The sequence below is a fragment of the Armigeres subalbatus genome, chromosome 1 (genome assembly GCF_024139115.2).
Source record: "Armigeres subalbatus isolate Guangzhou_Male chromosome 1, GZ_Asu_2, whole genome shotgun sequence".
NCBI lineage: Eukaryota > Metazoa > Arthropoda > Insecta > Diptera > Culicidae > Armigeres > Armigeres subalbatus.
In genome coordinates, this window is record NC_085139.1 from 290,723,488 (window position 1) to 290,749,440 (window position 25,953).

At 44.9% G+C, this 25,953-nt stretch overlaps 2 protein-coding genes and 1 long non-coding RNA gene across 4 annotated transcripts in view; 1 reads left to right on the forward strand and 2 right to left on the reverse strand.

Moving 5' to 3' along the window:
• Positions 1-9,437, reverse strand: part of LOC134207712 (uncharacterized) — a 106,981-nt gene extending 97,544 nt beyond the window's left edge. For both annotated transcript variants that reach the window (XR_009978409.1, XR_009978408.1), the window contains exons 1-2: positions 8,842-9,437; positions 2,053-3,272 (exon numbers count right to left, since the gene is read on the reverse strand). This is a non-coding gene — a long non-coding RNA (uncharacterized LOC134207712). The remainder of the gene's footprint in view (positions 1-2,052; positions 3,273-8,841) is intronic.
• An 8,405-nt stretch (positions 9,438-17,842) lies between these two features.
• On the forward strand, positions 17,843-21,341 carry LOC134207702 (protein scarlet). The gene is made up of 4 exons (XM_062683515.1): positions 17,843-19,453; positions 19,517-20,391; positions 20,447-21,017; positions 21,079-21,341. Exons 1-4 carry the CDS (start codon positions 18,892-18,894, stop codon positions 21,252-21,254), a joined length of 2,184 nt encoding a protein of 727 aa, XP_062539499.1. The 5' UTR covers positions 17,843-18,891; the 3' UTR covers positions 21,255-21,341.
• Positions 21,342-21,403: 62 nt separating this feature from the next.
• On the reverse strand, positions 21,404-23,452 carry LOC134207703 (pre-mRNA-splicing factor Slu7). Its single transcript, XM_062683516.1, has 2 exons — positions 22,645-23,452; positions 21,404-22,583 (listed from the first exon to the last, which is right to left on the reverse strand). The coding sequence occupies exons 1-2, from the start codon at positions 23,329-23,331 to the stop codon at positions 21,450-21,452; spliced, it is 1,821 nt and encodes a 606-aa protein (XP_062539500.1). The 5' UTR covers positions 23,332-23,452; the 3' UTR covers positions 21,404-21,449.
• Positions 23,453-25,953: the final 2,501 nt, after the last annotated feature.

Genomic DNA, 25,953 nt, shown 5'->3' on the forward strand with positions numbered 1-25,953 from the left:
CGGGATTCCCTTACGGAATCCTGTCGGGATTCCCTTACGGAATCCTGTCGGGATTCCCTTACGGAATCCTGTCGGGATTCCCTTACGGAATCCTGTCGGCATTCCCTTACGGAATCCTGTCGGCATTCCCTTACGGAATCCTGTCGGGATTCCCTTACGGAATCCTGTCGGGATTCCCTTACGGAATCCTGTCGGGATCCCCTTACGGAATCCTGTCGGGATTCCCTTACGGAATCCTGTCGGGATTCCCTTACGGAATCCTGTCGGGATTCCCTTACGGAATCCTGTCGGGATTCCCTTACGGAATCCTGTCGGGATTCCTTACGGAATCCTGTCGGGATTTCCTTTCGGAATCCTATCGGGATTCCCTTCCGGAATCCTGTCGGGGTTCCCTTTCGGAATCCTGTCGGGGTTCCCTTTCGGAATCCTGTCGAGATTCCCTTTCGGAATCCTGTCGGGATTCCCTTTCGGAGTCCTGTCGAGATTCCCTTTCGGAGTCCTGTCGAGATTCCCTTTCGGAGTCCTGTAGAGATTCTCTTTCGAAATCCTGTCGGGATTCCCTTTCGGAGTCCTGTAAGGATTCCCTTTCGGAATCCTTGCGGGATTCCCTTCGGAATCCTTGCGGGATTCCCTTCGGAATCCTTTCGAGATTCCAATACGGAATCCTGTCGAGATTCCCTTACGGAATCCTGTCGAGATTCCCTTACGGAATCCTGTCAAGATTCCCTTATGGAATCCTGTCGAGATTCCCTTACGGAATCCGGTCGAGATTCCCTTACGGAATCCGGTCGAGATTCCCTTACGGAATCCTGTCGGGATTTCCTTACGGAATCCTGTCGGGATTCCCTTACGGAATCCTGTCGGGATTCCCTTATGGAATTCGCTTCGAAATCCTGCCGGGATTCGCTTCGAAATCCTGCCCGCATTCGCTTCGAAATCCTTCCCGCATTCGCTTCGAAACCCTGCCGGTATTCACTTCGAAATCCTGCCAGGATTCACCTTGAAATCCTGCCGAGATTCGCTTCGAAATCCTGCCAGGATTCGCTTCGAAATCCTGCCGGTATTCCCTTCGGAACCCTGTCGTGTTTCCTTACAGAATCCAGTCGGAATTCCTTTACGGAATCCAGTCGGAATTCCCTTACGGAATCCTGCCGAAATTCCCTTACGGAATCCTTCCCTTACGGATTCGTCTCGGAATTCCCTTACGGATTCCGCTCGATACTCCTTACGGGTTCCCCTCGGAATCCTGCCGGAATCCCCTTACGGAGTCCTGCCGGAATTCCCTTGCGGAATTTTGCCGGAATTCCCTTACGGAATCCTGCCGGAATTTTCTTACGGAATCCTGCCGGAATTCCCTCATGAAATCTTGCCGGAATTCCCTTACGGAGTCCTGCCGGAATTTCTTTACGGAATCCTGCCTGAATTCCGGTTGGTTTCGTTACCATGTTTTCTTTCTAATAGAAAATATTTTACCATCCTGAGGGATATTTTTTCTAAATGAAAGTTCTTTCAACTTTAGGGAAGTCTCTTCAACTCCCTGAAAGAAGTTTCCTCAGCTTTCTGAACAAAACATACTCAACTTATTGAGAATAGTTTTCTCAAATTACTGAACAAAATTTCCACAATTTTGATTTGTGATTTTTCTGGAGAGAAGTTTCAAAAAAGTAAAAAGTTTAATTCGCAGAATTAATTAATTTGCAATTTGTCCACTTCTTGAGATCTTTGATAACTTTTTTCAACCATGAGCCTTTTTTTGATTCCGCAGGTACCAAGTTACGAAAATTTGTATTCCTTTAGGCTTTTGTTTTTCACAATCCCAATTTTTTCTCATTTACGAAAAAACTGTTCTAGAATGACGTTTTTATACTATGCCAAAATAAACCTTCAATAATCGAATTGCTCGATTTCAAAAGTTCGTTAATTAACAGTTTCAAACTATTCCGTCAATGAAAAGTGCTTCACATTCCGACAATTGTTCTCCCCTGCTTAAGCGAAAATGTTCCCCATTCGCCTGATACAATTATACCAAATCTCAATGCAAGAAGTTCTTACCTTTAATCGAGTTGTTGTTCCTCGTCTGCCGTTCCGCCGTGAAACACACCGAAATCGATTCGATCTGAACGATCCACGAAACAAAAATTCCAATCGACGGGGGCTGTTTGATAGTTGCTGATGCTATTTCTCGTGTTCGTTCGCTTCGTTCCTCCCGTGCTACTCTGCCCGCCGAAGCGACCGGTGTAAAGATACTGGACCCATCAACCCAATCCCAACAATTGCGCGTTCGGGAATCGAGTTGAGAACAATTAAATTGTTATTTCCTGACTATCTCTTTCCAACCGAGCTCAGCTCTCAGCCGTAACCAACTACCACCCGTTCTCGTGCTTCGTACGATTCCCCCCCTGTCTAAGCTTCAAGAAAACTATTCTGACGGTTGGGGCTTTTGCTTGGACCCTCGTGTGGGTCGAATGAGTCTCGAACAATCGCGATTCGCTTTTCTGGGTTTCCTCACAGATCTTCACCAGCCAAGAAGCCAGCAAGAAGCGTACACCTTTCCCAATGTTGTTGTGGCTCTAACTGGCTGGCTACCTATTTCCCTGCCGTTTGTCGTTCGTGGTGGTGGTGGTGGTAGTGTACTTGTCTTCAGTCACTGCCAGAAACCATCCATAGAGAGAGAGCAGGCCGTCGTCGATTTCTTCTTTGTTTTTGTTATGATCACACACACGGTCGGTGTTAAACGGTTTAAATTTATTAGAATGTATTCTTCTCCACCGGGCGCGCACCACTACGTCGCGGACAGTTTGACACACAACACTTCCTTCCGTCCGGCCTTCCTTTCTTCCCGATGTTACCTTGAACGGTGGAAAAACGGCAACACACAATTCGCACACGGAACACAAATTTTCGTTGGAACCAAAAATAGCCACTATACCGACCGACGACGGCCAGTCGCGCACCAAACTAGCGCGGAAGGAAAATTACGCGGACGGTCAGCGGTTTTTGCGGGAAAATGAAAATTTTCATTTGCCTGAATAATTATTCTTGTGGGCAGAATCGTTTGTTGTTGCTGTTACCGCTGCAGCAGACATCAAACACTCACACTTGCGAGCACACACTATCCGCGCGGGCCCCGTCGTCGTGTCTCAAGAAGACTTCCAACTTTTCACTTCTGGGCGATCACAACAGCGCGGCGCGGCACGTTTTCTTTTATTTATTTCATCTAGGTATTTATGATTCTTTTGTGTTTTGTGTAACATTTCACACTTCCAGTCGGTCTGAAATAAAAGGAACAGAACAGAAAGGGTGAGTTAGTTTACTTTCTTTAGTCGGGATGTTTGTTGGGCAGACGGTTTCGGTATGTCAGCGCTTTTTGTTCGGGTCAAATGGCACGATCCGAGGAAAGGAAAACAAAAATGCAAACAAACGGCACAGTGGGATGAAATGTAAGAACAGACTGGTCAAAATTACTATTGAATTTGATTTCGAATGGCTAGTTAGGTTAAAAGTTATGAAGAAAAAAATGTTCTAGAAGAATTCCACACGGAATTCTGGCGGAATCCTGTCGGGAGTCCGCTAGTAATCCTGCACGCAGAGAAAATCTACTTTTTTGAACTAAAAAATAAAATTATCGAAATATTTTTTAAACTCAAATATTTTATTTTTAAAATCAAAACTAAAATACATTTAATTCAAAAAATTTCATTGTTGTTTCTACTGCAATCCAGTATCAATAATACAGTATGATATAAACTAGTTGGTGAAGTAAATATTTGAAAAAATCGCAAATTTAATTATTGTGGTTTTATTTTCCACACGAATTATGATTAAGCAAAAATAAAATAATTGATAATCACAAGAAATTTAATATAACATTTAAAATTAATTTTTGATTACTATATTTTTTTTTTTGAATTTAAGAAAAATATTGTTGAAGGCAAAAATTTTTCTTTTTGGTTTAACAATATTTTTTGGACAAACAAATAAATATATTGTAAATTCATCAATTTTTATTTTGAGTGCTGTTTTGGAACATTGTAGAAACAACAATATTTTTCGTCTAATCAAATCTGTTTTTTTGTTGAATTCAACAAATAAAATTATTAGCCGGGGAGCAATAATTATTTTTGTTGTTTTTATACATAATATCACTGAGTTTAAAAAACTTTTCTCTGCGTGTGGCATTTGGAATCCAGGCGAGATCCCCTCCGAAATTCTGGTGGAATACTCTTAGAGATCGTGGAGAAACACTCTTCGAGATCTTGGAGGAATACTCTTCGAGATCGTGGAGGAATACTCTTTGAGATCGTGGAAGAATATTCTTCAAGATCGTGCAGGAATACTCTTTGAGATCGTGGTGGGATACTCTTCGAGATCTTGGAGAAATACTCTTCGAGATCGTGATGGAATAATATTCGAGATCGTGGAGGAATGCTCTTAGAGATCGTGGAGAAACACTCTTCGAGATCTTGGAGGGATACTCTCCGAGATCGTGGAGGAATACTCTCTGAGATCGTGCAGAAATATTCTTCGAGATCTTGGAGGAATACTCTTCGATATCGTGGAGAAATACTCTTCGAGATCATGGAGGAATACTCTTCGAGATCGTGCAGGAATACTCTTCGAGATCTATCTAGGGCTAAAAGTTTCGCAAATAAAGACAAAAAATCTTCGAGATCGTGGAAGAATACTCGTCGAGATCGTGGAGGAATGCTCTTAGAGATCGTGGAGAAACACTCTTCGAGATCTTGGAGGGATACTCTCCGAGATCGTGGAGGAATACTCTCTGAGATCGTGGAGGAATACTTTTCGAGATCGTGGAGGAATGCTCTTAGAGATCGTGGTGGAATACTCTTCGAGATCGTGGAGGGATACTCTCCGAGATCGTGGAGGAATACTCTTCGAGATCGTGATGGAATACTATTCGAGATCGTGGAGGAATGCTCTTAGAGATCGTGGTGGAATACTCTTCGAGATCGTGGAGCGATACTCTTCGAGATCGTGGAGGAATACTCTTCGAGATCGTGCAGAAATATTCTTCGAGATCGTGGAGGAATACTCTTCGAGATCGTAGAGGAATATTCTTCGAGGTCGTGGAGGATTGCTCTTGGAGATCGTGGTGGAATACTCTTCGATATCGTGGAAGAATACTCTTCGAGATCGTGGAAGAATATTCTTCAAGATCGTGCAGGAATACTCTTTGAGATCGTAGAGAAATGCTTTTCGAGATCGTGGAGAAATGCTCTTCGAGATCGTGAAGGAATACTCTTCGAGATCTATCTAGGGCTAAAAGTTTCGCAAATAAAGACAAAAAATCTTCGAGATCGTGGAAGAATACTCTTCGCGATCGTGGAGGATACTCTTCGATATCGTGGAGGAATACTCTCTGAGATCGTGGAGGAATACTCTTCCAGATCGTGGAGATCCTTCGAGATCGTGGAGAAATACTTTTCGAGATCGTGGAGGAATACTCTTCGAGATCAAGGAGGAATACTCTTCGAGATCGTGGAGGAACACTCTTCGAGATCTTGGAGGAGTACTCTTCGAGATCGTGGAGGAATACTCTTCGAGATCTTGGAGGAGTACTCTTCGAGATCGTGGAGGAATACTCTTCGATATCGTGGAGAAATGCTTTTCGGTATCATGGAGGAATACTCTTCGATATCGTGGAGAAATACTCTTCGAGATCGTGTAGGAATACTCTTCGAGATCATGGCGGAATACTCTTCGAGATCGTAGAGGAATATTCTTCGAGATCGTAGAGGAATACTCTTTGAGATCGTGAATACTTTTCGAGATCTATCTAGGGCTGGAAGTCTCGCTAATAAAGAAAAAAAAATCTTCGATATCATGGAAGAATACTCTTCGCGATCGTGCGGGCATACTCTTCGAGATCGTGGAGGAATACTCTTCGGAATCCTGTCGAGATTCCCTTTCGGAATCCTGTCGGGATTCCCTTTCGGAATCCTGTCGGGATTCCCTTTCGGAATCCTGTCGAGATTCCCTTTCGGAATCCTGTCGGGATTCCCTTTCGAAATCCTGTCGGGATTCCCTTTCGGAATCCTGGCGGGATTACTTTCGGAATCCTGTCGGGATTCCCTTTCGGAGAATCCTGTCGGGATTCCCTTTCGGAGAATCCTGTCGGGATTCCCTTTCGGAGAATCCTGTCGGGATTCCCTTTCGGAGAATCCTGTCGGGATTCCCTTTCGGAATCCTGTCGGGATTCCCTTCGGAATCCTTGCGGGATTCCCTTCGGAATCCTTGCGGGATTCCCTTCGGAATCCTTGCGGGATTCCCTTCGGAATCCTTGCGGGATTCCCTTCGGAATCCTTGCGGGATTCCCTTCGGAATCCTTGCGGGATTCCCTTCGGAATCCTTGCGGGATTCCCTTCGGAATCCTTGCGGGATTCCCTTCGGAATCCTTGCGGGATTCCCTTCGGAATCCTTGCGGGATTCCCTTCGGAATCCTTGCGGGATTCCCTTCGGAATCCTTGCGGGATTCCCTTCGGAATCCTTGCGGGATTCCCTTCGGAATCCTTGCGGGATTCCCTTCGGAATCCTTGCGGGATTCCCTTCGGAATCCTTGCGGGATTCCCTTCGGAATCCTTGCGGGATTCCCTTCGGAATCCTTGCGGGATTCCCTTCGGAATCCTTGCGGGATTCCCTTCGGAATCCTTGCGGGATTCCCTTCGGAATCCTTGCGGGATTCCCTTCGGAATCCTTGCGGGATTCCCTTCGGAATCCTTGCGGGATTCCCTTCGGAATCCTTGCGGGATTCCCTTCGGAATCCTTGCGGGATTCCCTTCGGAATCCTTGCGGGATTCCCTTCGGAATCCTTGCGGGATTCCCTTCGGAATCCTTGCGGGATTCGCGGAATCCTTGCGGATTCCGGAATCCTTGCGGATTCCTTCGGAATCCTTGCGGGATTCCTTCGGAATCCTTGCGGGATTCCTTCGGAATCCTTGCGGATTCCTTCGGAATCCTTGCGGGATTCCCTTCGGTATCCTTGCGGTATCCTTGCGGGATTCCCCTCGGAATCCTTGCGGGATTCCCTTCGGAATCCTTGCGAGATTCCCGTCGGAATCCTTGCGGGATTCCCTTCGGAATCCTTGCGGGATTCCCTTCGGAATCCTTGCGGGATTCCCTTCGGAATCCTTGCGGGATTCCCTTCGGAATCCTTGCGGGATTCCCTTCGGAATCCTTGCGGGATTCCCTTCGGAATCCTTGCGGGATTCCCTTCGGAATCCTTGCGGGATTCCCTTCGGAATCCTTGCGGGATTCCCTTCGGAATCCTTGCGGGATTCCCTTCGGAATCCTTGCGGGATTCCCTTCGGAATCCTTGCGGGATTCCCTTCGGAATCCTTGCGGGATTCCCTTCGGAATCCTTGCGGGTTTCCCTTCGGAATCCTTGCGGGATTCCCTTCGGAATCCTTGCGGGATTCCCTTCGGAATCCTTGCGGATTCCTTCGGAATCCTTGTGGGATTCCTTCGAATCCTTGCGGGACTCCCTTCGGAATCCTTGCGGGATTCCCTTCGTAATCCTTGCGGAATTCCCTTCGGAATCCTTGCGGTATTCCTCTTCGGAATCCTTGCGGGATTCCTCTTCGGAATCCTTGCGGGATTCCTCTTCGGAATCCTTGCGGGATTCCTCTTCGGAATCCTTGCGGGATTCCCATCGAAATCCTTGCTGGATTCCCCTCGGAATCCTTGCGGGATTCCCCTCGGAATCCTTGCGGGATTCCCCTCGGAATCCTTGCGGGATTCCTTTCGAAATCTTTGCGGGATTCTTTTCGGAATCCTTGCGGGATTCCCTTCGGAATCCTTGCGGGATTCCCTTCGGAATCCTTGCGGGATTCCCTTCGGAATCCTTGCGGGATTCCCTTCGGAATCCTTGCGGGATTTCCTTCGGAATCCTTGCGGGATTCCCTTCGGAATCCTTGCGGGATTCCCTTCGGAATCCTTGCGGAATTTGCGTGGTATTTCGTTCGGAATGATTGAACTTAAGTATTCAATTATGGGAAAGATAATTCAGAAACTGCGAGTAGTCGACGCGATACGTGGCATCGCGGAACACGACGCCTTTGCGATGATTATGATACAAGGTACTTATAACGGATGGTAAACGTAATCGACGAAACCGTATGAAATAAACTGTGAGCATCTTCCGAAAACTAGCTCCTTGGAAGTTATCGACTTATGAGCTTGGAAGTTGAGCGCTTACTGTCCTATTGACTGTCCAGTGACGGTCATTCGGATCCGTCCAAATCCATGATCACCGCACTTTTCAACCACGAAATTCCAAGTCATATCGACTTCATTTTCAGAGCAATTTTGATTGCCGGAAGGATCTTCCACTACATCTTTCGCATATTCGATCTAGTAGAAGCTACAAAATTATTCGATACATTGTCCAGAAATTCAGGAATTCCTTGAGGATTTACCTGATTTTTTTTTTTAATTCCTTACAAACTCTTTCGGATTTTTTTAGGCATTCTAGCATAAATTCTTGTGGAAATGTTACTTAAAATTCTTTTGTAAAAACTTTAGGAACTCTACGAGAAATTTCTTCCGAAACTCATAAAAAAATTCCCTCAGAAAATAATTTATAAATTTCTCTAAGAAATTTTTCCTGCAATTACTTTGCACATGTTTAAAGAAATTTCTTCAAAAGTTCCTTCAGGAATTGTTATACAATTTAATCAATTTTAACCATCATTCTTCAACATTAGTTGCACAGTGCTTGGTGTCGCCTCCGCTTCGTGGACGCACTGACGCACGCACACACCCACACCCAGCGATCGTCGCCTCAAGTCTTTCGAACCCAACAACCCGCTACTCAAAACTCACCTTCTTGATTCAATGAGGCACATGCAAATAACGCACGCGAACGAAAGAAAAATGTCGTTTTATAAATAATCGAAAATCGCCGTCACCCACCGGATTATCCACGCCGGTTCACCTTTTTTCCTCAAAATCAGTATTATATCCAAATTCTTCATCAAACAATTTTTACATCAATCCAAACAGCAACAAACACTTTTCCGATCGGCGGTCGTCGGGACGCATTCTTGGACACTCACACTGACGCAGCAGTCCTTTCTTTCTGGCTGGCGACCGCGACACAGAAAAAGAGCTTCGGAATCGGGACGGAAAATTCACGCACCAAGTTTAGTGTTTTCCACCGCACACTTGCAATCTTCACTTTTTCACAAACGCACTAAATAATCCCACCACTATAGATTCGGCCATCACGGTAATCCTTTTCGAACAGCTACTCTGTTGGCCGTTCCAGCGAATATCCATCACCAGAGAGTCTTCTTTTTGTCTGTTTCCATCGGAGGTCGTTGTCGTTTTCAATCGCGAAGAAGGTACTCCGCGACGCGGCGATCGCACACTACGCGCTACTGGTTGGTTGGTCGAGGACTGACTGGACAGCAACAACCGAGCAGCGAGTCGTCTGTCGGTCGTCGTCGCGTCGAGCGGACGCAATTCAATGTTTCACCAACACAAACGAACGGATGTTGAAGTCTTCTCCAAAATGCAACCCTGTTTTCGTTTTCGCACAGGTGAGAAACGTCAAACTTCGTTGATTCGAGCAGTGGCGTGCTCGAAATAGCTGGTACAGGGTGACCATTAGAAAAAAGTATTTCAGGGAATTTCTATATGGCTTTAAAATTTCATACTAAAATTCTTCGGAATAAATTTTTACCAAAATTGATTCGAAATCAAGGGCCTCATACGCCTGTCACTGGCGAACAAAGCTCGTGTACTCTGCATCGAAGATTAGAACCGGTGTTAGGGCGCAATCGTTAATGTGAACATTTTTAAATTCGGTTAGTTACAGCAAATAAATTCTTTTTCGAGTCCCTATAATCAAGCAGGTATCTCAAGCATATCACATCGTTATATTGCTGCATGATTGAGTCTGTGATTGAGTGTTTAATTTTGATAAAATATCGAAAACAAAAGTGTGCATAAAAATTGCCTCGCCATAACAAAAAGTTGGTAGAGAATTAACACTGTTGTTTACAGTTTAGAACCAAATCCAGATGTCGCACATGTTGGGGTAGGGATTCAGTGCTCCGCATTCTCCCCTGTTCGAAATGTCTACCAAGTGGGACGGCACTACACAATTTAAAAAAAAGTAGAAGTTTGTATTCAAGACTCAACGCAAATTGAACGTAGAATTACGTATAGTTCAATAGTGGATGCAAAATATTTTGTGCATGTTCATTGCGGATGGATATATAGCCGAAATGTAGGAAATTAACTGTGAAAGTGAAATTTGAACGTGTTTGAACACTACCTCTCGAAATTAGATTCTCAATAGTTAAATGGATTTAATCAATTGTTTATGAAATCTTAGAGAGTTAAGTGTTCGATTCATACCAAAATTTACAGAATCCGTTGAAAAACGGCTGAGTTATTGGATCTTACTTCCTGACCACTTTTCGTGACGGTTTCAAATTTGAAACTTTGGAATGACCCCCCTATCTTACCGAAAGACGTAATTCTACGTCAAAAAATTTAAGCTTAATTATTAAGCTGCTTTTTTAATTCTAGATTAAGTTCAACACCGTTTCAGCGGGTCTGAAAAATTTCGTTTCGATCGTATTTAATAATAATCGAATCAACCATTGTAAATTAAATAAAATCATGCAAATAGTGAAAAATAGTAACTTACTGCAACTGACAAAAACATCAATTATTCATCCAACGACGACTGATCTATTCACTTTTTTCCTATATTTATTTAATGTGAATTTTTAAATTTTTATGTTCTTAAGAATTAAGAATTCACTCATCTATTCACTGTCTACAGAGCGATTGATTGTATTTTCAATTTCTGTGCAACATACATGCGCCCACGTTTCGGTTTCAATTTCGTAATTTCAAAGCTCCACAGTACAAAGGAAGACTTAGTTTTTGATACAGTATATGAATTCAGGAAAAGGCATTTTGCCGTCATATTTCTGTATACGCAACTAGTAAAATGGCTGCAATGAAGAACAATAAATAATGATGATGAAAATGAAACTGCGTATATTGCGGATTTTATTGTTGATGAAATGATAAACAACTTAATGGACGTCATTGCATTAATGATTTCCAACACTATTATGGACTTGTATGAAATATGAATTAACAAAATATCCCAAGAAACCGTTAGGCACTTCAATAAGCCATATTCATACTAGAGGCCTGAATAATTCAGGCCTCTATTTTGCAATAACTCCTCATTTCAATTTTATCCACTAAAGATCCTATGGTACTTTTTAACCCGGGTATGCTGCTGGGAAGGCTGGAAACGTTTTTTAACTTCGTGAATTTCGGATATCTGATCCAACGGGCAATTCTGCTATTCAGGGAATCACAAAAGAAACTTCAAGATAATCTATTTCGCCTTCCAAATAACTTTGTGACATATGATAATTCTTCATATCTTTCATATTTCGTTTGAAAAAGCTTAACTTGAGACCACAATTTAATTGTATAAATTTAAAAGTAAATTTATTTTAACCAAAATCTATGCTTCCAGGACTCATCCTTGGATTTTATAGATCGTCAACCCTTTTTTGTCTACAGTCTCTCAGACGCGCTTTGTGAATTTCCCAGGCGGGTGCTAAGCTGTCAAGTGTTTGTTGCCTCCAATCAAGCGAATGCCGACGGCACTAATACTACGCCGTAGTCTATGAAAAATAAACACTGCAGTGAGTGAGAATGTTCTGAAACGCACAAAGTTTGGAGAATGCAAGAAACAACTGTTTCTGCTCAGCACAGAGTTTCTTCTACCAACATAATTAAATATATATCTGCATATTTCGCGTAAAGAATAACGTAAAAACACCTCATTTTACGGGTTTTTTTGTATTTTTGTTCGTTACAATTGAAACGTTCGTGTCCTGCACACAACGTACAGCAGCTTAAGCGCCACTCCCGGGTTAGAGAGACTGCTGACGCTTTCTATAGATCCGGCTTTGAGACCCTATCTTTGGGCGAGTTTTCTAAAGTGGCTCAAACACTCGTGATTCTTTGACCATCCAAACGGAAGCTAATCGAACTAAGAATTAGAACGAAGATCTCAGATTTAAAAAAAAACTAATCATGAAAACAGATCACACTTTCGCGAAGAAACAATTGTATTTTAGGTCTAAGGAGGTTTGCAATCTTTGGGGGATCCTACTTTGAGCTCAAAGTTCCTAATCACTTACTTGCAAGCTTTGTTTTTACGTTAGACGACGTTGCGACAGATCGAACTGCAGATGTGATGCACCACATGCAACAAATTGGTTGGTCTCGCTGTCACGAGCCTCTGTGACGCGATCTCTCACGGCAACCCAGAATCGGTGACGAGGCGTCGCGATGGAGGTGTACCCTGCTGTGGAACTGTCCAGCGGCGACAGCTAGTGTGAGTTCCTCTCTCTGTGTCTTGAGAAGGGTACCCCGGTGGCTCACCGAGATATAATTGGATGATGGTGCGCCAGGTTAGCGGAAAATCGAGAGGGCGAGGCTCTTGGTTCAGAATCTATACTGAGGCTTCAGCAAGTGCGACTCTCTCTAATGGAACGTACACACGGTCAAGCAGTTTGACTAACATTGACTCCACATCTCGTTTATTCAAACATCCATTAAGTTTTACCAACAGCGACACGAATAATCAATTTATTCGACCAACAATATCTCACACGAACGACCGAAGCACCAACTATCAAAAATATATGGGGGTTTGTGCAACTTTACTACAAATGCTCAAACATGTTCGGCGAACCTTGACTCCACCCCCGACAACTCAAACCAAAATAAAACCGTTTTAATTTTTTCCAACCGAGCCGCCAACTGTCAAATGGTTGGTCGAACAACTTCACACACGTTCAAACAAAGCAGCAACCGAAGCGTTTTCTTGGGGGCGGAGTCAATGTTCGTCAAGCTGCTTGACTGGTGTGTACGTTGCATAACGATGCCTTATGGGAGCCGGTTGGAACGGTCCGTAGAGTAGTGAGTTCTCGTGCACTGAGGTTGAAAAGACGAGAGATACCCACCGCGCCTTGGTTGAGTCGGCGTCGACCGAAGGGTAGATGGTTTGTCGAGATAGAGTACCACTTAGAGAGCGGGAGCGTAGAGGTAATCGTCGAGGTTTATACGCTGCTCCGGTGAGCGTAAGGCGAACTGCTATGGTGAGGTCTCTCACGATAGTGGTGGCGGGTACCGAGAGATGACCGAGAGACACTGATGTTGGCAAGGTTATGGGCTAGATCTCTCGAACGATGAGCCTCGAGTCTACTGCAGCACTGCTCATCGGTGGAGGACTTCTCATCTACTCACCGGATATTGATGAGATCGGTGATTCCGGACAAGATACCAGTCCGAGCCTCAAGCCCTAGGGGCCTAAACCCAAGAAAAAAACCCTTCGTACAAGGGAAGCTATCCCGCAACGATATTAGTTTTATTGCCATTGGATCAAGTAGGCATCAAAAAGGCTTACCTATACGTGTTTCACTCCTCGCACTTTAGATTAACTTTTAAGAAAAATTTCTGACAATTCGATAGTTCTATAAATTGGATTTCATTAACATATATCTTTGATGTACTCAGTCTTATCTCACCTCACTCTAATAGTTCGCTTATATAATACCAAAGTTTTTAGGCTAACTTTCCCTTTTAATTTTTGTCGTATGACTCAATTGCTGGGTTTCACGAAAGTGATCGGCGGCTTCCAATTTAATCTGCCTCATAGCAGGGCAAAATTTTCGGAGCTATTGTTGGATTGGGTCATCTACAAATACAGATGGGAATTTCCTTCAAGGCTAATCCTTATCTGCCATCCATTGCGCGATCCGAGGATCTTCTTTCTAGATTCTTTCTCTGTGTGTACCACAATCCCGTATGCAATCCTCATTGCTGTGGGTGCGAGCCACCTCACTGCGCAGACACTCAGATTTCTCATGGTCGGTTAATTTCCAGGTTTCTGGATAGTGAGAGAGACCTTAGGGTGGTGCCATGAACACGGAACGCGAGAGTAACAATTTCTCTTTTTCTTGAGAGACGGCACAGCCACATACTGCCAGTTGTTTAATGGGATTCCTAAGGAATCTCATTGCAGTTTAACACAGAGTCGTTACACAATATTTAATTTGATATGTGCTTTCGACACCAGTCTCTCTAGTAAAAACGGTAAACAATACAATACCACGACAATTCATGATAGTATATGAGCATTTTGACATTGGAGTATAAATTTATGCGCCAAATAAGTAGGCTGACCAGACCATTTCGGTGAAAAAACGGGACAAACGCACTTACAAAACGGGAAATGTCAAAAAACCTTGTGACAACATTTAAAAGCAGTGGAAATTTCTGTTAAAAAAACACATTAATAAAGATTTTAAAAAAAAGCGGAAATTTAAAAATATATGGGATTTTTCCAATTCTGAACAATTGAAAATAACAAGAAATAGTCAAAGTACCCTGCCTAAAGCCGGTGTGGACATCAGACAGATAAGGAAAATTGTCAATAACGAAAAAAGCAATCCAGCATTTTACGTGCGGTAATGGCCGCCACAATTTAACTCACTTTCTGGTAGGATGCATTCGATTTGACGTTTGGCTTGTGTCGTATGACACCGCAGCGATCATCATCATCATGAATTCATCATTATGATGATGAAAACTTATCGTTTTTGTGTCATACGACACAAGCCAAACTTCAAACTGTTTCCACCTTGCCAAAAACTGAGTTGGATTGTGGCGGCCATTAGCCCTCGTAAAATGCTGGATAGGGTGGGATCATTGATTTCCCGTGCTAAAACCCTTTTTTATGAATATTAGTGAGGGAAACTCTGCGGATAAGAATAACAAGAACCTCAACAAGGAAAGAACATTAATAAAATGTAATTTTAATTATTTCCATGAATAGAGTTGGCGCATATGAATAAATGTCAAATCTATCAATTCACAGTCCTTTTTGATCGAAATTGATTTAAATGACGTTAAAAGAAGCCTCACACCTCGGAAATCTTGTCCTTTGATTTTGTTTCCATGTGTTTTCAAAAAGGAGGGACTCATGCATGCAATTTCGTCGCGAAATGTAAAACGAATCCTGGCTAATTTATGGTTAACAGCTCGGACTCTCAGATCTCCGCACTGTTGTATTTTTTATCGGGCCGAAATTCTAATTTTCTACAATAGAATCCCATAAATCCTCCGTTCATATAAGTAAGCGAAATACTAGCCTCAAAGTACGTGGATGACTGGATGACAAGTGGATGATTTCAAAATATTCCGAATTATTCAGAAAGATATTTCAAGAAAAAAAATCAAGCGATTGAAAATTATGTGGTAAAGAGAATTTGAAAAAAATGGAATTACCTAATTGGCAAGAAAAAAGATTCGAAAACGAATTTAATCTGGAAATAAGAATGTCTTCATTTTATTGACGTGACCTGATTTTCAAAATATACATGCCACTGATGAAATTTGCCAAATTTCAATGCCTTCGGAATCAGCAGAAAAAAAGTCGATGAAATGAAACGTATGAAAAAATCTCCCGTTATCACCTGTTGTCATTCACTGTTAAAAACCTTAAGAAAAGTCGATCCATGCAAAATACATAACGGCAAAGATAGCATTCTTTTAAAAGCAACATTGATAACATAACATCTCACTTTTTTTTTTGATGAATTTCGTTCACTTTCTTTGTATTTGGTTCTAAATTCCTGTCTAAAATATTTGTATTTATCTAAATATATATATATATATATATTTATCTAAATATATAAATATGTATGTATCTAAATTTGTATGAATAATATTTCGGAGCTCTTTGGAAAAATCAATGAAAAAACGGGACAAATTGAGGTTTTTCTAGAATACGACGGGACAACACAATAAGGTCTAAAAAACGGGACTGTCCCGTTAAATACGGTACGTATGGTCAGCCTACAAATAAGAGGGTACTGTCATACTTGCCAAACTCCATATGAAAAAAATCCGTTGTCGCCCCTCTGGAATTTCCAAACCACAACCAATTTCCCAGCAGTCTATCAGACTCGCTTTGTGATTTTCCAAACCACAATCCACTTTCTAGCGGTCGATCCGACGCGCTTTGTGATTTTCCAAACCACAATCCATTTCAAGACGCGCTTTGAGTTTTTACCAACCACAATCTTTTTTATAGCGGTCTTCCAGGCGCGCTTTGTGCTTTTCCAAACCTCAATCCATTTTCCAGCAGTCCTTCGGACGCGCTTTGTGCTTTTCTAAAGCACAATCCATTTTCCGTTCACACACCGTTGAAACCGACCCCAGTCGACTTGGTGGTAGTTGCGCCGGGTTAACTCGTGCCGATTCACCAAAGTTTCAATTTCCACCACCACCGGATAGTGGTCCAAGCTGAGCTCCTGGAAGACGACCGGCTGGGAGACGTGATTGTTCATGTTCGTGATGAAGATGTCGAGCGTTGCATGGGCCCGGACCGTGTCAACCGGGTAGGGCTGACAGAGCTCAGGATGGTGTAGTGGCCCTCTAACTCGTCGTTACACCAGATGATATTCGGTTTGAGGCGGTGTTTCCCCACGATTGGTGCTCTGCGTTCAGGTCTCCGGCGATGATGAGCTGCCCTTGCCGCCGAGTGAGCTTGACTATGTCACTTCGTAGTTCGGTCAACGTGCCATCGTCGACAGTGGGACAGTAAGCCAAGTTGAACGTGACGACTGCGACTCGGACGGAAGTGGTGACTTCCACTCCAACGGCTTCGATGATTTTGAGTTTGAAGTCCGGCAGCAGGCGATTGCCACTTTGTTTGATTGTTTGATCGAACCTCACCAGCTCAAAACCCGGAATTGTTGCACTTACCTCGGTCGTCAGGTGGGTTTCGGTGATAAAAGCCGCGCCAATATCCTTCTCCTGAAGGAAATCGCTGAGCTCGACGATTTTGCTCTTAAGCGAGCAAGCGTTCCAGTTTCCCAGACCCAACCTAGTAGTTATTTTCATTGACGAAATGCCCAGAGTGTACCGGGATTTGGCTGAATAATGGAGCCAGCTGCTTCGGAATGTAGAGCGGAGCGGAATCCTCCAGCGGTAGAGGATGTTAATCTTGCTGCCGGCGGAATCCGGGATGAGGGAGCGGGAGCCATTCGCTGGAGGATCGAGCCGGCGGTGCTGGATCTTGAACCGACGCAACTGCTGCTGCCAGTCGCTTGCGCGGTTGCAAAGGTGGAAGGATTGGAATCACTCCTCGGGAAGCCACTATGATCGGATAGTTCACCTCGTTGAGTGCAGAAACACGGTTCTTCATCGGATGGGTCCTAGTGGAAGCCTTCTTCCGGATTTCCAGGAATTCCGCTCGATTTAGGCAACATTTCGTGCTGGCCCTATGCTTGTCACCACATTTGGGATCAGTCATTTCCATCTTGTCGCACTCGTCGGTCGGATCGGGTTCGCCACACTTGTTACAGCGCGGCTTCATGCGGCAGTTTCTGGTGCCGTGCCCCAAGTTGAAGCAGTTGGTGCACTGCGTGACCCAGTCAACGACGGTGTTATTTATAACACCGATCAGCTGCAGGTACTTCCAGGTGTTAGAGCGCTGCTCTAGATGGATCGAATCTTTGAAAAAACGAGGAAAGGTGTGGGTTATCATACGACATCGTTAATGCCCTCCGAAGCCCAGACCAGACCATCACGAAAACCCGAAATAATATTTCATTTTTTTCCAAGGTTTACCAAATCATTTGTTATCCGTCGGTGTGCTTGAATTTGCAAATTAAATATTACTAAATATAGCCATAGAGTATTCTTGCAAGCCACTTCTTCTTTATATTGACATTACATCCCCACACTGGGACAGAGCCGCCTCGCAGCTTAGTGTTCATTAAGCACTTCCACAGTTATTAACTGCGAGGTTTCTAAGCCAGGTTACCAGTTTTGCATTCGTATATCATATCATGAGGCTAGCACGATGATACTTTTATGTCCAGGGAAGTCGAGACAATTTCCAATCCGAAAATTGCCTAGACCGGTACCGTGAATCGAAACCAGCCACCCTCATCATGGTCTTGCTTTGTAGCCGCGCGTCTTACCGCACGGCTAAGGAGGGCCCCATGCAAGCCACATGCTTCTTCATATCAAATGCATAAAAAACGCGTATTATGTAAATGTGAAAGTGCTTAATGAATTAATGTTGGGGCCGTTAATAATCCGATTGTGCCAAACAAATGGAAATCATGTCCTTGCATATATGTAAATCGAACCCTTTTTATAATAAATACTATAACATCCTCTTTGGAACTTGGCCTGTTTTCACAAGAGCTGAAACAACGTCGACTAAAGATTGCCACCCCATCCTGCTGTTGGCTGAGCAGAGCGGAGCTTTACGCACGAAGCAAAATACCATAACTTCAATAAGCCTTTCTACGGATTCACTCGGTCACTGCTTGTCTCCGTTATTCTACTTGTCGTTCGTTCCTACGCAAACACCAAAGAACCAGGCACGATGAGAAGGGAAGCTCGAAAATTATGTTAACTAAAATGGGTATCGGATTACATCTCGGAACCAACGCACTTACGAACCAGCATTTAAAGCATGTTGCTATATTTATGTTTCCTTGCCGACATTCAAAACAGGACTGCAATAATTTGGATTTAATTACCTCAGAAGTACGCGTGAGAACTCAATCGAATTCATCATCGTGGAATTGTAATCCTCGAGAATTGCAGTTCCACCAACAGCCACGATGCAAAACCACATTTTTGCGGTACTCCTACGACGCCTGTTGGGGTAACTCCGTCTGAAGCCCGCACTCACGCATCGCTATGCAGCTCCAAAGAGTGTAAGCACACCTGAGTGGAAGATATCGATTACCCAAGTTTCCCAGCACAAGTGGAGAAACATATCGGCGGCATGGCATGGCATTTCATGAATGCATTTACGTCGTCCGTCCGCCCGAACGACTCCACGACGCGGTTTCCCATTTCAGTCTAGCTCGGAACGGCAATCGGTGTGCACACAGTTCGAAGCATTCCACAATGTCCGTGGCCTGCATCAGTCTGGCCGCAAGTATGGTGAAAGGTGCTGCCAGTGGCAAGAGACGGTCCGGCGGATCGCTGAACAGCACCGCCGAAAGTTTCGAGTGTCAACCGATAGTGGCCGCGGTGCCTCCGCCTCCGGTTCTGTGTCTGTCTGGCGCGACGGCCCATCATCCGATGGGCGGTTCCCGGTGCTACCAATCGACTTTGCGGAGCTACAACAAATGGTCTCCAACGGAGCAGGGCGCCACGCTGGTGTGGCAAGATCTGTGTGTGTACGCGACGGGGAGACAGGCCCAAGGAGCTGGAGATCGGGGCCCGATCAAACGGATCATTAACAATGTGAGCGGGGCAGTCACCCCGGGGACGTTGATTGCACTGATGGGATCGAGTGGGGCCGGCAAGAGTACGCTCATGTCGGCACTTGCCTATCGAATGCACCGTAAGAAGCCTTACAAACGTTTGTGGTGAATGGAAAAAACTGATTTTAGGTTTTGTGTTTTAGCTGGGGCCGTTGTCCAGGGAGATATCCTCGTTAATGGTCAACCGATTGGGCCGTACATGTACCGGTTGAGTGGGTTCGTTCATCAGGATGACCTCTTCGTAGGCACGTTGACCGTTACCGAGCACATGTACTTCATGGCGAAGCTCAAATTGGATCGTGCCGTGAGTAAGAGCACAATCGGTCGGTTAATCGAGGAGCTACTGGAGAGGACCGGTTTGTCCAAGTGCGCAAGTACGCGAATCGGAGAGGTTGGAGAGGGGAAGATGTTGTCCGGTGGAGAGAAAAAGCGGCTAGCGTTCGCCACGGAACTGTTGACTAAGCCTACGATACTGTTCTGCGACGAGCCGACTACCGGACTGGATTCGTTCAGTGCTCAAAACTTAGTCTCAACGTTGCAAGTTCTTGCAAAACGAGGCACTGCCATCATTTGTACCATCCACCAGCCGTCTAGTCAGTTGTTCTCCATGTTCGATCAGGTCATGCTGCTGGCTGACGGACGTGTTGCTTACGCCGGTAAGCCCAACGACGCGCTGATATTCTTCGAGCAGCACGGATACAGTTGTCCGTCGAACTACAACCCAGCGGAATTCCTGATTGGAGTGCTGGCCACCGCTCCGGGCTACGAGAAGGCATCGCAACGTTCCGCCCAACGGTTGTGCGATTTGTTCGCGGTCAGCGAAGCTGCCGGTCAACGGGACGTTCTGATCAACTTGGAGATGCATATGGCCGAAACGGGCGACTTCAAGATAACGGAAGAGTCGCATCTCTCGCGAAAGTCCAACTGGTTCCGGGCAACCTTCTGGCTGACTTATCGTGCTTTTCTGACGGTGGTACGTGACCCGACCGTCCAGTATCTCCGACTTCTGCAGAAAATCGTGAGTAACATCAGTCGTAGGACGCAACGTAATTAAATAACATTTTTTCTTGTAGGCCATTGCGCTCATGGCAGGGCTATGCTTCTCCGGTGCTATTGCCCTCGATCAGCTGGGAGTGCAAGCCATCCAGGGCATTTTGTTCATCTTCGTTTCGGAAAACACCTTCTCGCCGATGTACTCCGTGCTGTCGGTGTTCCCCGAAACGTTCCCCCTGTTCATGCGTGAAACCAAGTCCGGCCTGTACCGCACTTCGCAGTACTACGTGGCAAACGCTTTGGCGATGCTTCCGGGTTTGGTACTGGAGCCACTGGTTTTCGTCATCATCGCTTACTGGTTGGCGGCACTTCGCCCTGCGTTGGGTGCCTTCCTTGTCACCGTAATCGCATCCACCCTGGTTATGAACGTGTCCACCGCATGCGGCTGTTTCTTCTCGGCGGCGTTCAATTCGCTTCCGCTGGCCATGGCTTATCTGGTGCCGTTCGATTACATCCTCATGATCACCTCCGGGGTGTTCATCCAGTTGAGTTCGATGCCGACCGCGATTTCCTGGACGCCGTACATTTCGTGGATGATGTACGCCAATGAGGCGATGTCGATCGCCCAGTGGGAAGGTGTGACCAATATCAGTGAGTTGGTTCAATACTTGAGATTTTTCTAAATGCTTAACGATATTTTAATCATTTTCAGCTTGTTCGGCGGAGGATCCAAATTTGCCATGTATGAGAACGGGCGAGGAAGTGTTGGCGCATTACAGCTTTGAGGAGTCTCATCTCTGGAGAAACATTTGGGCTATGGTGGCGATCTATTTCGGATTTCACATCCTCGGATGTTTATTCCTGTGGCGAAGAACAAAGCACGGATAAAGGAAACAAATCTGTAAATCAATGCCGTTGCAAGTTTTTGAAACATTTTTTTTCTGTGCTGAATAAAGTAAAAAAGTTTTATTCAAACACATTTTAGAAAACTTCTTCGCAAGGCGGGTGATATCTCCGGCGAAAAAGAACGCTCCACATAATAGCATTATTCTTACTTACACTCACATTTACTAAACCAAGATCTTACTTATCCATAAACTGCAGCATCGGATCTTCATCCCGTCGTCGCTTCATCTGGTACGCCTCCATCTGCTCCTCCGTGGGGACCTTCGCTTCGTACATGCTGTTGTACGGTCGCTTCCGTTCGTCCATCTTGAGCAGCACGGCGGCACGCTTCTGGTGCTCCTCCTCGGCCATCAACGCCAGCTGCAGTTTGTCCTTCACCTTTGCCTTCTCCGCCTGCTTCTGCCGTTTCTTCTCCTCTCGCTTCAATCGACGTTTCTCCTTCTTGCGCTTCTTCTTCGATTTCTTGGATTTCTTGCGCTGCTCTTCCTCCGACTCCGAGTCGGACGATGATTCACTGCTACTGCTGCTGCTGCTACTACTTCCAGATTCTTCTTTCTTGTCTTCGTCTGGCTTCAACTGCTGCTGCTTCTGACCGCTGGCTGGCACATCTTTCTGATATTCAGACGTGACAATCCTTGAAGGACCCGCAATCGGTTCGGCATCCATCGGAGGCCTGGCCAAGCCACCAGACGACTTCCCATTATCTCCGACGCAGTACGAATTTTTTATGCTGGACTCGCAACATTTGTAACCCCATACTCCGTCCTTCCAGTGAGAACCCCAAACGCTCGCATGATTATTGACGAACACATCCTCTTCATACTGGGAGCGGATGATTGGCTTGTCCTCCCCTTTAACCACCTTTCCGAACCGATTATACTCCACGTAATGCTCCGTCTGTGCCAGCAACAGCGCCTTCGGAGGGACATTCAAGTGCTCCTCCCCGCCATATCTATCCAGCACTGTGTTCTTCACCTCGTCCTTAAACTGATCCTTTTTCTTCTCATACTCCTTCTGCAACAGCTCCAGCTTGGTCGGTTCCGCCAGAACGTGAACATCCACCCCCTTTCCGTGCGCCTCCCAGGCAAACAGCTGTGCCTGGGCATGCTTCTGGATATCGCCCGAATATCGCACAAAGTTCTCCCCCGCGAAGTCCGTTTCCTCCGGATGCAAATTCGGATTCGGATTGTCACGCATGGATCGCGTCTTCGGGTCGTAGTACGCCGAATTTGGATCCAAATTGCGCAAATATTTTGCCGTGTCCTCTCGGATACGCAGATTCCTAACCGTGATCCGTTGTTTCGAGTCGACCTAAAACGATAATCCTATTTAATCATTCGTTTCTCACATAATTCACCCACCACAAACTTACCTTCGTGCCCGGCATGTCCACCTCGTCCACGTACTTATCCTCGTCATCCTCCCCTTCCTCATCTGCCAGATCCGGATTCTCCTTCAGCTTCTGCGCCCGTAGCTCGCGCTTCGCGTGCTCAATTTTCTGATACTCTTCCACGATCTCGCGGTGATTGGCCGGATCGTACCCAGCCCACCGGTCCCGTTTCCCATCATAATCCGCCACAATCTTCGGCTGCACGAACTCATCGTGGGCGATTTTCGCCCCATTAAACTTCGCTCCGACCTTCCTCGGCCGCTCCATACAGTCCCGCTTCTTGTGAGTCACCGCACCGCAATTCTCGCAGGCCCCCTTCCGAAACTTGGTCACCACCTTGGTGGTGTCCACCCCGCGCTTGTACCACTCGTCAATCCCGGAGAACTCCTGCTTCCGATCATCCTGCGGCCGCTGGTGCTTCAACGTTGGCCCGGCCGTGTTGTAGTACCAAGGGGCCGAACTGATGTACTGCGGAATGTGCGGATTGATGTCCTTGCCTTCCTCGTCGACCGCAGCCGGGGCCGTTCCCGCTTTTCGGGCCTCCTCCAGCTCTTTGGCCTTGCGCCAATCCTCGCGGGATTTCTTCTTCGGTTCCTCGTCATCTTCCGGCACGCTGGTTTTGTCCTGCAGCAGCATCGAGATGGGGATCCGCGATGATCCACCGGCCATGGTTGCAGGTGGTGGATTTTAAAGTATTTCCGAGACTAATCACAAAAATCGCGAAAATCGATCGCGACGATGAAAAACGCAAAAAAAATCGTCTTGACACACTAAACAGATTTTTGACGTTCTGTTTTGGTGCAATGATTCGTAACAAAGTGAAAAACAACAGTCGAGGCTTTTCGCAAAACTACTCGAATTGTTTTTAGTATGGAGCACATCTGCTTTGGCATAAAATGTGTTTGCTATAATTTTGACGTATAGGGCATTCCAGATGAAGTCAAATAAATATTGCGATTGGGAAACGCAATGGAGTGCGGCAACGGAACGGCAACGGCAAGCGGTTTGTCGACGGTTTGTACTAAAAAAATCCGCATCATTGGGGTCTGTTCAAATATTACGTAACGCAATAGGGGGTGGGGGGTTGTTTTATTTTTGTTACGATTTGTTACGCAAAATATAGGGGGTGGGGGTCCTTCAAGAAATTGTTACGCGTAACAATGAGAAAAAATATTTATATTTTTCAAAAAATAGTTATTGTCTTCAAAATAGCATAAAATACACAAAAAATAATAATTTATTGTATCGTGGTTCAAATTCTACCAAAAACAAGAATTTTCTCAAAAAAAATGTATTTGTTACGCGTTACGCATGGGGGTGGGGGTAGTTCTAATTTTTGTTACAGATTGTTACGAGGGGGTGGGGGGTTCTTAAAAACAACGTTTTTCGCGTTACATAATATTTGAACAGGCCCTTGCCGCAGTTGCAAAACGCAATGCATGCGGATTTGCCGGACAGGTTTCATATGACGTTTCAAGTCTTAAAGAAATTCTTATTTTTTTAAGATCATTTTAATTGTTTTTTTTTTTTTTTTTTTTTTAGAGTATCATCGTGTTAAGGGGGAAACGCAATGGAGTGCGGCAACGGCAAGCGGTTTGTCGACGGTTTGTACTAAAAAAAATCCGCATCATTGCCGCAGTTGCAAAACGCAATGCATGCGGATTTGCCGGACAGATTTTATATGACGTTTCAAGTTTTAAAGGAATTCTGATTTTTTCAAAGATGATTTTAATTATTTCTAGAGACGATTTAATTTCAATTATTTAAATAAACTTTTAAATTAATTCTAATTGATTCAGTGACTGCTTTATATCAGAACCTCGATCAGAACAGTAGGAATACTATTTTTTGATGTCTTGAACCGCTGGAAGTTCCTGCAGGAACTGCAGAGGCTCAGAAGTATTGTACATAATTCCAATAAGGAAGCTCCATCACCAATTTCTCCAGAAGATCCACCACAAATCCCTTCGAAAGTTCCTTCAGGAATTGTACCGGAAGTTCATCAAGAAATTATTTCGGAAGTTTTTGCTGAAATCGCTCCGGATATTTCTCTGGAGAAACCTCCAGGAATTCCTTTGGAAGTTCCTACATGAAGATGCTCCAGAAATTTCTTCGGAAGTTCCTTCAAGAATTCCCCAGGAAGTTTGTCTAGGAATTCCTCCGCAAAATCCTCCAAAAAGTTCTAAGGAAGTTCCGTTTTGTTGTACTTAATTGCGATAAAAAACACTAATTAAAGTACTCCGGAAGGTCCTCCATATTCTACAGAAAGTTCCTCCAGGAATTAATTTGGAAGTTTCTCCAGCAATTCCTTCGAAAGTGCCTTCACAAATTCCTTCGGAGTTCCTCCAGCGCTTCTTTCGAAAGTTTCTTCGGAAGTGGCTTTTGGAATTCCTCCGAAAGTTCCTCCAGAAATTCCTCCATAAGTTCTTCCTAAAAATCCTCTGGAAGTTACTCCATGAATTTCCCCAGAAGCTCCTCCAGGAATTCCTTAAGTTTCTTCAGAAATTCCTTCAGAAGCTCCTGCAAAAATTCCTTCGGAAGTTCCTCCATGAATTCCTCCGGTAGTTCCTCCAAGAGTTCCTCAAGAAATTCCGCATGGAGTTCCACCAGGAATTCCTCCGAAAGTTCCTCCACGAATTCCTCCAGGAATTCCACCGGATGTTCCTCAATATTCTGTCGAAAGTTTTTCCAAAACTTCCTTCGGAAATTCCTCCAAGAGTTCCTCTGGAAATTCCTACAGAAGTTCTTCCGGAAGTTCCTCCAGGAGTTCCTCCGGAAGTTCCTCCAGGAGTTCCTCCGGAAATTCCTCCAGGAATTTCTCCGCAAGTTCCTGCAAAAATTCCTTCGGAAGTTCCTCCGTAAATTCTTCCAAAAGTTCCTTCGAAAGTTCCTCCAAAAGATCCTCCGGAAGTTCCTCTAACAATTCCTTCGAATGCTTCTCCACGAATTTCTCCAGGAAGTCCTCCGCAAACTCCTCAAGATTCTTCCGGAAGTTCCTCCAGTAATTCAATCGGACATTCCTTCAAAAGTTCCTCCAGTAATTTCTTCGGAAGTTCCTCCAGTAATTTGTTCGGAAGTTCCTAAAGAAGCTCCTTCAGAAGTTCCTGCGAAAATTCCTTCGAAAGTTCCTTCGTAAGTTTCCCCAAGAGTTCCTTCGAAAGTTGCTCCAAGAGTTCCTCTGGATGTTCCTCTAAGAGTTCTTCAGGAAATTCCTCCAAAAGTTGGAGGAGTTAATGGAGTTCCACCAGGAATTCCTCCGAATGCTGCTCCACAAATTTCTCCGCAAGTTGC

Bases quoted from the DNA above. Each gene is read 5' to 3' on its own strand.
- LOC134207703 (XM_062683516.1), bottom strand. From the start codon at position 23,331: ATGGCCGGTGGATCATCGCGGATCCCCATCTCGATGCTGCTGCAGGAC. The intron at 22,584-22,644 runs GTAAGTTTGTGG...TTATCGTTTTAG, and splicing joins TGGACATGCCGGGCACGAAG to GTCGACTCGAAACAACGGAT.
- LOC134207702 (XM_062683515.1), top strand. From the start codon at position 18,892: ATGGCATTTCATGAATGCATTTACGTCGTCCGTCCGCCCGAACGACTC. The intron at 19,454-19,516 runs GTAAGAAGCCTT...TTTGTGTTTTAG, and splicing joins ACTTGCCTATCGAATGCACC to CTGGGGCCGTTGTCCAGGGA. The intron at 21,018-21,078 runs GTGAGTTGGTTC...AATCATTTTCAG, and splicing joins GGAAGGTGTGACCAATATCA to CTTGTTCGGCGGAGGATCCA.